We start from the raw sequence: 11,041 nt of genomic DNA on the forward strand, positions 1-11,041 counted from the left end.
TTGTTTGACAGAGAGAGACACAGTGAGAGAGGGAACACAAGCAGGGGGAGTGGGAGAGGGAGAAGTAGGCTTCCTGTCAAGCAGGGAGCCCGATGTGGGACTTGATCCCAGGATTCTGAGATCATGACCTGAGCCGAAGGCAGACGCTTAAGGACTGAGCCACCCAGGTGCCCCCACGGAGAAAAAAATCTTAAAGAATGCTTTAAAACATTTTTAAAAATTATTATTATATAATTAAAAGAGCAAATTTTAATATAATCTTTAAAAGAAAAATAAAACCCAAACACCTTAAAAGAATAGAGATTTCTGAGCCTAAGTGAGAGTTAATAAAGATACACAAAGTTAATGCTGATTTGGGAAGTCATAAAAGACTCTCATAGGGTATGATCAGATCATATGACCACCCATGAAACAAAATACATACAGGATATAATATATTTATCTTTTCTTTTAGGAACTGTATAGTATTAATTATAAGTATATTATAGGTGTTGACTTTTCCCTAGACATTTATACCTACCTCAATTCACTCTTCCGTTGTTTTTATATTAACTGGTAATTTTCTCTAAATATGCTTTGAAAATGTTAGACTCCACTGTGAAACTAAACATTTCAAAAGATTTTTCTTACTAACTCAGGATAACTCACCTAGAATTTCATAATGTAAAAACCAGCTGGCCCCACAGCTAAAACCATAAATATTTTTCAACATTCCTTTCCATAATTATTTTTAAAACATTGGTATAATTCTTAAAGTTGTCAATATAAAACAGAAGAAAACAAAAGTTTAAATAAAATACAGAACATTGCTACTATATGAATATAGTAGGCTTAAAATTTACACTAAAAATAAGCATTTTTTCCTTGATATTAAGACAAATCCTTTAAATAAGCTATATTTTGGGATTTCCCAATATTCTGAAAGAACAAAATATCTGATTTATATCCAGCATCTTGAAATAAAAAATATCAATAAGAAATATTCATGAAAAAGTGAAAAATAACATTTTTTAAAATCTGCATGAAACGTAATATATTGCTAAAATAAAACTATAAACTGTCTTATAACATCAGTATTCTACATAAATAAACTAAAATAGTAAAATGTTATTCTTTACCTTAAAAGAATAAAATGTTCTACTGTGTGGTCTCGAAAACTCTTGCAAACCATTTTTCAATGAGCTGCAAGTCATATGCTACCCTCTACCGTTAAGATACAGTATTAGTCACAAAGCAGAAAACCAAATATTTGCTCAACTATTGCCACCTTGTGGCTATAAGATAGGTCATCTGCTATTGCAGAGCTTCCAATTGGCTTAACAGATTCTACAAATCTCTACTGTCTAAGATTAGACATAAGAGCATCAGAGGTTTTAAAGTACTTCTTTAAAAAAAAGAGGAAAAAGTATCTAAGTTAAAAAAATATACTTAGCAAACATTTACCTGGTCCTCTAGACATAAGAATGTGTTATGTTGGTTACAAAAATGAAAGGAATTGGTCCCTACCCTCAAAAACCAAACAAATAAAAAACTAATTGAAGAGATAGCGGCACAAACCAGTATTAAAGGTAATAAACCAAAGAAAAACAGAAATGGATAAGTGAGCATGGGATGAGTATGGCACCTACAAACCCCCATACCGAACAATGGCATTTCAGGTCATTTAAATTTGAGATCCCTTTAGCTAGTAGCTTCAGTGAAATCTTAGGATAAGTATTTCATGACAAACTGCCCTTGATAAAATTCCTGTCTGCAGGGGAAGATTCCTTTTGAGGATAACTTGCGTAGCTCTTACTGAGTATCACTTACTTCTGAGGTGCCCATACACATACCGAAGTTGGCACTCTAAGGATAAGAATGAAATCAATGGGTAAAACTTCAACCTATATTGTTGACTATGCATATATATTGTTAAATCTAATAATAGGCCACCCAAGATATTATAACTGTGTAAGTTTAATTCCAATATAAATCAACAAATATATATTCAACTCCTAACTTATGTAAAGGGTGAATAAAAAATGATCCCTGATCTCCAGGAACTACAATCTAAAAAACAGGCTAGAACAAGTTCTTAAATGACTTCAGTATAACCTAAGAGTTGTGTGTGTACCATAAAGGGAATATAAAACAAAGCTCCAGGACTTTCAAAAGGAGTTTCATCTGGTTGATGAGAGAATAAACAGCAATGGAAGAGGTGATTTTTATAATGGAATTTGAAGGCAGGGAAGCTAATTCCAGGGGGAAAAGCAAAGACAAAGAAACAATGATTTGTTTGGGCAACAGCGAAATATTTATTTTCACACAGAAAAATTTTTGAGCAGAAACCATATATAAATGAAAATTACATAGAATCCCAATATATATGACATGTATTTTGTTAGGATAAGTCTATTTTGTTAGGATAAGTCTATTTTATGGTTCAAATTGATAGCATTTACTTATTATGAAGTCAAAAAATGTGAACATGCAGTTATTTTGATAAAAAGCACAAGTTGATATCAGTGGTGAGGAATAACAACCCCAGGTCCCACTTTCGGAATAACAACCCTAGTTCCCAATTTCTGTATTTTGTTTTGAGGGCTCAATATCAAGAAATACCCCACATGAGGGAAAAAAAAATATCCCACATGGATAGAGGTGAGTAAACAGGCATTGTCATGCACTCTAAGTGGGAGTGTGGTACAAACAGGTTTTCTTTATCAAAACTCAAACCATCTATACACTTTGACCCAGCATATAACCCATAAGTATGCAAAAAATAAGTAAATGCTCACTGTAGCACTGCCTGTATTAAAAAGAAAAAAAAAAAGAACAAAACAGAAAACAACCTAAAGTTCATTAATGAAGGCCTGGTTAAATAAATTATGCTACACCCATACCATGGAATACCAAGCAATTTTTTTTCAATGAGGTATATACACATTATACATATGCAATAAGGAAAAATATTCAAAGTTATACTTAACCTGAAAACAGCAATTTTCAGCACAGCAACTAAACTATACTGAGTGCTTATTAAGCATCAGGCACTTGTGCTAAGTGTTTAAATAATAAATTCAGTTAATCTCATAATAACTTCATGACAAAGAATTTTTACAAAAAAGGAAACAAAGATATACAGATATTAAGTAATTTCCCAAGAAAACACAGCTAGTAAATGACAGAAGAACCAGGATTCAAACTGAGACTATCTGAATCCAGAGTTTACACACTTAAACAGTAATAATATAATTCAAAACAGTACCAACCAATTTGTGTTTGGGTGTAGAGATTACTTAAAAATAAAATCTTTCAGGCACGTCTGGGTGCCTCATTTGGTTAAGTGTCTGACTTTGGCTCAGGTCATGATCTCAGGGTCCTGGGATCAAGCCCCATGACAGGATCTGAGCTCAGCAGGGAGTCTGCTTCTCCCTCTTCCTCTGCCCCTCCCTCTGCTCATTTCTCTGTCTCAAATAAATAAAATCTTTAAAAATCATACCAAAACAAATCAAATCTTTAGGGGCACCTGGGTGGCTCAGTCAGTTAAGTGTCCAACTCTTGATTTTGGCTCAGGTCATGATCTCTGGGTCATGAGATCTTGCCCCATGTTGGGCTCTGCACTGGGCAAAGCCTGCTTAAATTCTCTCTCCCTCTCCCTTTACCCCTCCCCTGTTTTCTCTTTCTCTCTCTCTCTCTCTCAAAAAACAAAAAATAACCATCACCACTACCACCAACAAAAAATACACTCTCAAGTTATTCCCTATGATCTCCTTATTTGCTGCAAATAAAGTTTCTTTTGTGTAACAACTCCAAACAAAACAAAACAAAACCAAAACCAAAACCAAATCAAACAAACACATTCTCCAGCCTGGAAAGCAAGGAAAAGGAAAGGGGGGGCTTTTACATTTCCCATTATAATCTTCAATGCTATTTGAATTTCCTTTTTAAAGTAAGCAAATATTTTTATACTTTTTCAAAAATTTTGACCATATGACAACAGTGAACTTGATTCATCTTGCAAACTAAGGATACTCTCCAATTAATTGGATCCAGAAACTTCAAAAAGTGAAAGTTTCTTCACGAAGTTGAATCTCTTTCAACACCTCACAACTGCTCATATTCATCATCATAAATATGTCAGAAAAGCACTAAAAACTTCCAATAGCACTAAAATTAAAACTAATGTGGTATTTTCAGTTTCATTACCCTTAAAATTGTTTTGCTCATTATTCTGGATAAGCACACCTAACTGATATGCTGAAACCTATACTATTCTTAGCTATACAACTGTTTTTGAGCAATAACACACAGATCTCAACTCAAAGACAACACAGCAAAATTAATAACACAGGAAACAACAAATGTTGGCGAGGATGTAGAGAAAAAGGAACCCTCCTACACTGTTAGTGGGGATGCAAACTGGTGCAGCCACTCTGGAAAACAGAATGGAGGTCCCTCAAAAACTTAAAAATAGAACTACCCTATGATCTAGCAATTGCACTACTAGGTCTTTACCCAAAGGATACAAAAATACAGATTGGAAGGGGTACATGCACCCCGATGTTTGTAGCAGCATTATCAATGATAACCAAGCCATTGAAAGAGCCCAAATCCATAGACTGATGAATGGATAAAGAAGATGTGGTATATGTGTACAATGGAATATTACTCAGCATTCAAAAACAATGAAATCTTGCCATTTGCAAGGACATGGATGGAGCTAGAGCGTATTATGCTAAGCGAAGTCAGTCAGTCAGAGAAAAACAAATACCATGATTTCACTCATATGTGGAATTTAGGCAACAAAACAGATGAACGTGTGGGAAGGAAAGAAAAAAAGAGGAGAGAGGGGAAGGCAAATCCTAACAGACTCCTGACAATAGAGAACTGAGGGTTGATATAGGGAGGTGAGTGGGGAATGGGTTAAATGGGTGATGGGTATTAAGGAGGGCACCTGTTATGATGTAAGTGATGAATCACTAAATTCTACTCCTGAAAGCAACATGCTAACTAACTAGAATTTAAATAAAAATTTAGAAGGAAAACAAACAAAGACAGCCCAGGATAATGAAGTTCAAATATGCACTATGTGTACTATTCATTCATTCACCCATTTGGCAAACATTTATTAGTGCCCATTTATTACATCAAGCACTGTGCTAGGTGCTGGGGATATAACAGAACAAGACAAACCAGGTTTCTATCCTCTGAAATTTATATTCTAGTGGGGAAAAAAGCCAGGAAAAGCTTTATTCTGAAGTATGCACACGTTTCTCTGAAACGACAAGCTCACATACTAATGATTACAAATGACCTTAAATTAGGATTAAACAGAATGGCATGTGCATATTTTTTTAATTAAAGTTTAATTATTATTAATTATTTAGGAAAGCAGTGGATTTCATTCAAAGAACTATGCAATCCTGGAAGCATCTCTCTCTGTGAAACTATTCTCAGAAGGCAGGAGGTTGGAGGAGAAATGGCTGAGGCCACACAAAACTAAAATGTACTAAGTTAAAGCTTACTCTGCAGCAGTCACTGGACTGAGAGCATTTCAAATGTATTGTTTCATGCAAACTCCACCATAACCCCAGTTAGAGTATTATGCCCACTTTGAGATAAGAAAGCAAACTAAGACAGACTAAGTAACTTGCCCAAAGTTAACTAGTAAGATTGTTGCACCAGTCTCTGAATCCTGGCCTTCTGAAATGGAACCTAAACTCTATAATCTCTGCACTGGACTGGGTCCTGAATGGCAGCAGGCTGATGATGGAGAGATGTGCATTTAATCTTGTAGGCAGTGGGAAGGAGGGCTTACAAGATTCTCAAGCAAAGCAAAAAGAGCATCTCATTAAGTCTGATTACAGAGGCCAACTTTAGGAAGATAACTCTGTCCACTGTGTATAATGACCTAGATCAGGGAGTCAGTGGCATCAATGAGTAAAGGGATCCACATACCTGGAAATGTTCGGAAGCTAAGAGCTCTTAGAATGGAGACTACAACCCAGCCTCCTGATACCCTCCTCTCCAGGGAATTTTCCTTCCTTCCATTAAACCGAAATATTGAAAAATTTTGAATAATATGTGAACCACATGTCACAACCACATTTTTTTAAAAATAGACTCCACGCCCATCGTGGAGCCCAGCTTGGGGCTCAAACTCACTCTGAGATCATGACCTGAGCTGAGATCAAGAGTCGGGACACTTAACCGACTGAACCACATAGGCACCCCACAATCAAACATTTAACCTCCATCTAGTAGAATAATGTTTTCTAAACTGTTAGGCAGAGGACAACTGCTCAGAGAGACTGTATTCAGCCTGAGCTGGACTGAACAATTTTAATAGATGTGCTGGGACTTCCAAGAAACACTCCAGCCTCCTCTTGGAAAAACCAAAGAGAAAGGAAGGCAATGGAATCCTGATCAGGCTCAAATACCTTGGTTGTTTCCGTCAGTAAACAAACATTGCTTACCATGTGAAACCCCCAAGTATGATCACCACATGGCATTTCAAACACTCTACCTATGATGTTATAATTTCACACTTGCCACAATTAACTCAGCAGATGAGAATTATTTTCTGGTAGTTTCTGAATGTGTTTGGAATGTGGTGATAAGACATGCAGGAAGGGGTGTAAGTGAGAAATGTTGGAAGATGAGAAATAAGAAATCCCTTACCTATAAAAATATTTTGGGGAAGGGAAATGTGAATTATATTTATACTTTTCCTACTTTACTGCACTTAATCCTCAAAGCCATCCACCAAGGACGGATTTAAATCCATCCATTAGTCAGTTTCAGGTCAGTCACCGGCATCCTTTTAGGACTTTATGACTTCTCCAGGTATGGTAGACAAAAATGCCCCCCCCCCCATATGTCCACATCCTAATCCCTGAAATTTGTGATTATGTTACCTTCCACAGCAAAGGAAAATTAAATTGCAGATGGAATTAAGGTTGCTAATCAGTTAACCTTCAAACAGGGAGATTACCCTGCATTATCTGGGTGAGTCCAAAGTAATCACAAGAGTCTAGTAACTATGAGAAGGACTCAATCTACTGTTGCGGGCTTTGAAAATGATAGAAGGGGGGGCAGTAAGTCAAGGAATGCAAGCATCCTCTACAAGCTGGAAAGGCAAAGAAACCGATCGCACCCAGAACATACAGAGAGGAACAAAACCGTTCCAACACCTTGATTTTAGCCCAGTGAGACATCAATCGACTTCTCACCTACAGTACTAAAAATAATAAATCTGTGTTGTCTTAAACCACTAAATTTGTGGTAACTTGTTATGGGAGCAAACAGAAACCTAATACAGCAGGCTTCTTCTAATCCTTGGATTTTAGAAAAATTTTGTCAATAATAACTATTAACAAATACTTACTAAATTCCAGGTAGTTTTCTATAATCCAGGACACTACCAGTCTGTGAACTGTTGGGGGCTGGTCTCCAAAGAAATACGTACAGAAATTGAGAGTGTTTATTTTTATATAATTTAACATTGCCAGACATCCAATTTCATGTCTGCTGAATCTAATAAAAAAATGTGACTCGTATTTATGTCTATCTGTTCCATTTCACTTATCTATTTTATCCTATTTTACAAAGTATTGCCTGAGACATGTGAAACTTTGTCATTTCCAGAAAAGCAAAGCAAAGCACTGACAGGTTAAACGCTTGCTCAAGTTCAGAGAGACAGTAATTCTCTTTCACCTATTCACTGGATTAACAAATATTTATAAAAAGCGCTGCACGCCAGACACCAAGCTCCACGCTGGAACTTCTGTGTATAAAGAAGTAGACGGCAGAGCGCCCAGCCTTCCCCGGTGGGAGTCCAATTCCTCTCTGAGACCCAGGAGTCGCCCTAGACCGCCTCACTGGCAGCGCTCCCTGCTGGTTTCCCGTCCAGGACTCACCCAGGAAGATGTGCGCAAAGGAGTGTGGACAAAGCAAGTCCAGCACGTAAGTGCCGCACAGAAGTACAACAAATGGAGAAAAACACCAACCACTAGCTCTGCGGACTAGCCCGCGGCAAGGCCAAGACACACCCCTGATCCTAGCCCCACCCGTAGGCCAGGCTCCGCCCCAACTCCCACTCCACCCACCACGCCGGGGCACCCCTCAAACCCCAGCCCCGTTCACCGCGTCTCTGGCGAGCTCCCGCCACTCACTGTCTTCTGCCCGAGCTCCGCCTTCCGCCACAGCTTCGAATGCCGCTCCAAAGCGCTCGCGAAGCCGCCTTGGCCCATTTTAGGCTCTGTGGAGTCGGAACTCTCACTCCCGGAGCTACTCTCAGTGCCTGCGCCTCGACAGGGCCGAGAGAAGAGAAACACTCGCAGGAGATGGCTCTCGGCAGTTACGGCACGGGTCCGACACAGCGCCGCCATGACGGCTCCGCAACCTCTGACCTTGGACCTCTCCGCAAGCGCGCAGGCCACGGGGCGGAGCAACGGATGGTCCACCCACTTGCCGAGCACTGGAGTGCCGTGTAGTCGGTGCAGGGGACGGGGGTAGGGAGAGATGGTTAAACTGAAATCGGTGAATTAAATCGTTGGTGCCTAGGGGTCCCCTACAGGCAGCGATCTGCTAGGTTTTTCGTGGAAAGTGTTTTTGACTTGCAGGAATTTCGTTCCTCGGAGCATCGCTTGGCCCTTGTCCTGCCGCAAATTCTAGTAATGCGACACTTGCTAGCCCCCCGCCTGGGTTTTTACCCCAGATGGCCGCAAGATTTGTTTTTCGGGTCTCTGCTCAAATATGAGGCTCTCCGTGATTACCTTATTTAGAATTGGAACCCCAAACACACTATGGGAGTCCCCGGGTTTTCTTTGTACCATTTAGCATTCTTTTCTTTTTTTTTAAGATTTTATTTATTTATTCATGAGAGACAGAGAGAGAGAGAGGCAGATGGAGAAGCAGACTTCCCGCGGAGCAGGGAGCCTGATGCGGGACTCGATCCCAGGACTCTGGGATCATGACCTGAGCCAAAGGCAGACGCTTAACCATCTGAGCCACCCAGGCGCCCATTTAGCATTCTTAACATTGCTATATAGTTTACTTTTAATGTTGTTTTGCGTCTGCTCTCCCGAATTTGTAAACTCCTTGCTGTTGGATCCCTGACGCCGGACACACAGTGGAGTTCAATGAATGTGTGTGAAATCCTGGCTCCAAGTTTGTCTTTTTTCGCCTCTTCTGAGGTCGGTCCACTGATGTTCAAAAGTTAATCTTTCTGAGACGTTTTTGTCACCTGTAGATAGCTACAATTCCTTCTAAGTAATTACATTTCGGAATGTGCCTAAGAAGACACCACCAGAGACCCCCACCTTCACTATTTTCTCCCTTTTCCTCATCAATGTTAATTCCGAGAATTTGCCTACCCTTTCAAAACCAAGCCTAACTTTAAAAATGTTCACAAACTAAGCTGTCCATCGATCTTCTATCAGTTTTATATTAATCCACAGCAAGCCCCTTTACAGTTCATTTGCAAGTACTTTGATGGAAGGAATTTTTATGTATGACCACAGCCCTTATTTTAGTAGTATCTGACTACAGATTTTGTGTCTTTCTGATGTTCTCATCAATTGCATGGTTAGTACACAGAAAACTAGAAGTGCATTAACCTTGGAATGGTGCATAATTGTATGAATCACATACATTACTACTAGCCAACTGTAGGGTAATAGTTACAAATTCAGTAGGGGGCTTAAGATAGATTCTACTCCAGGGTGTTCTTTCTCGGCACTTAAGCTGTTTATTTCATTTGACCATTAATGAAGTCTTACCTGAGACATTTTTGCCTTGTTATATGTGGCTATTGCTACTTATACTTCCCTTCAGGAAAAAGTGGTAAATTTGTAAAGAGCATTGGCCAGTGACTTCATGAACCCCTTAGTTCTAGTTGACTGTAATCCTGATCTCAGGCAAACCAATTTAATGTTGATTTGGCTTCCTCACTTGTAAAGCCAAGCCATTAGCCCCCCTGCTAAATTTTAAGTGCTTTGTAAATTTAACTAAATCAATAGCTACAGAACAAATGGGATTACTAAAGTCCCAGCTCTAAAATTCAATAGATATATTCATGTCCTACCTTAGCCAAATGATAAATTCCTTGAGGATTATGACAGTGGACATTTTGGGACAAATCCTGAGGTTTTTAATGTATAAAAGTTTGTATCAACTGACTTCAAGTTATGCTTAGTTCTTTCCCTTGGGTAGAACATTAGAAGTATGAAATGAGAGGGACTGTAAAGGACTGGGCAAATCAACAAGGAGATATCTACACTTTGTCCTAGCCTATATGAACACCAACTGTAACCATCAGTTCTTGATGGCACCTTAGGGATTCTGATCCTGCTCTACTCCTTGCACTACACCTTCCTTCTTGTTTTATTAAAAATACAATCCTTTTTTTCCCCTGTAGCTTGCAAATTGTTAGTACACTCTGTAAAAATATTAGTAATGGTGGATGGCAAGGAAAGTGAACAGAATATAGTTCAAGTCCTGGCTCCACCTGTGATGGTTGTTAATCTCATTTATAAAATGGTTACACTTCACAACCTTGAGCAAAGACTTAAGAGAAATGAGTCAAAATGCCCAACACTTACTGAAAGCTTAATAAATAGTGGCTATTAATGTCTGTGTGGAGGTGACCAGGAAGTGATTAGAAATTCCTATCTTAAAGCTTACATAAAAACCTAGAAAAAAGGATAGGACTAGTGATACACTGGGGAGATAATAGTATTACTCTAAAGATATTCATCTCTATGGCTGAAATGACTAAGATCATTAAGGAGATCATGTGTGCAAGATCAATAGGGACAGGCAGTAACATTTAAGGAGTTGGAAGAAGAGAGTATCAGAAAATAGTCCAAGTGGAAAATAAGAATAGAGAATTGATCCTAGAAACCAAGAAGACCAAAGCATGTTGACATGGAGAATGTTAAAGCAAAAGATCATACCCACTTATAAATATTCCAACAACAAAATTGTGTTAGGTTTTTACTGTATGCTAGGAAGACCACCAAATTAAAAGAATCACACTACCAATCAACCTTACTCC

At 38.7% G+C, this 11,041-nt stretch overlaps 1 protein-coding gene across 2 annotated transcripts in view; it reads right to left on the minus strand.

The window, feature by feature from the left end:
- Positions 1-8,845, minus strand: part of MRPS28 (mitochondrial ribosomal protein S28) — a 108,403-nt gene extending 99,558 nt beyond the window's left edge. Inside the window, exon 1 of one of the 2 annotated variants that reach the window (XM_032421922.1) lies at positions 8,157-8,840. In XM_032421922.1, the coding sequence (XP_032277813.1) occupies positions 8,157-8,372 (216 nt within the window). In that variant the 5' untranslated portion in view covers positions 8,373-8,840. Of the gene's footprint in view, positions 1-8,156 lie in introns of both variants that reach the window. The other variant, XM_032421923.1, reaches the window with a different exon arrangement.
- Positions 8,846-11,041: the final 2,196 nt, after the last annotated feature.

The sequence above is a fragment of the Phoca vitulina genome, unplaced genomic scaffold (genome assembly GCF_004348235.1).
Source record: "Phoca vitulina isolate PV1807 unplaced genomic scaffold, GSC_HSeal_1.0 scaffold25, whole genome shotgun sequence".
Classification (NCBI taxonomy): Eukaryota; Metazoa; Chordata; class Mammalia; order Carnivora; family Phocidae; genus Phoca; species Phoca vitulina.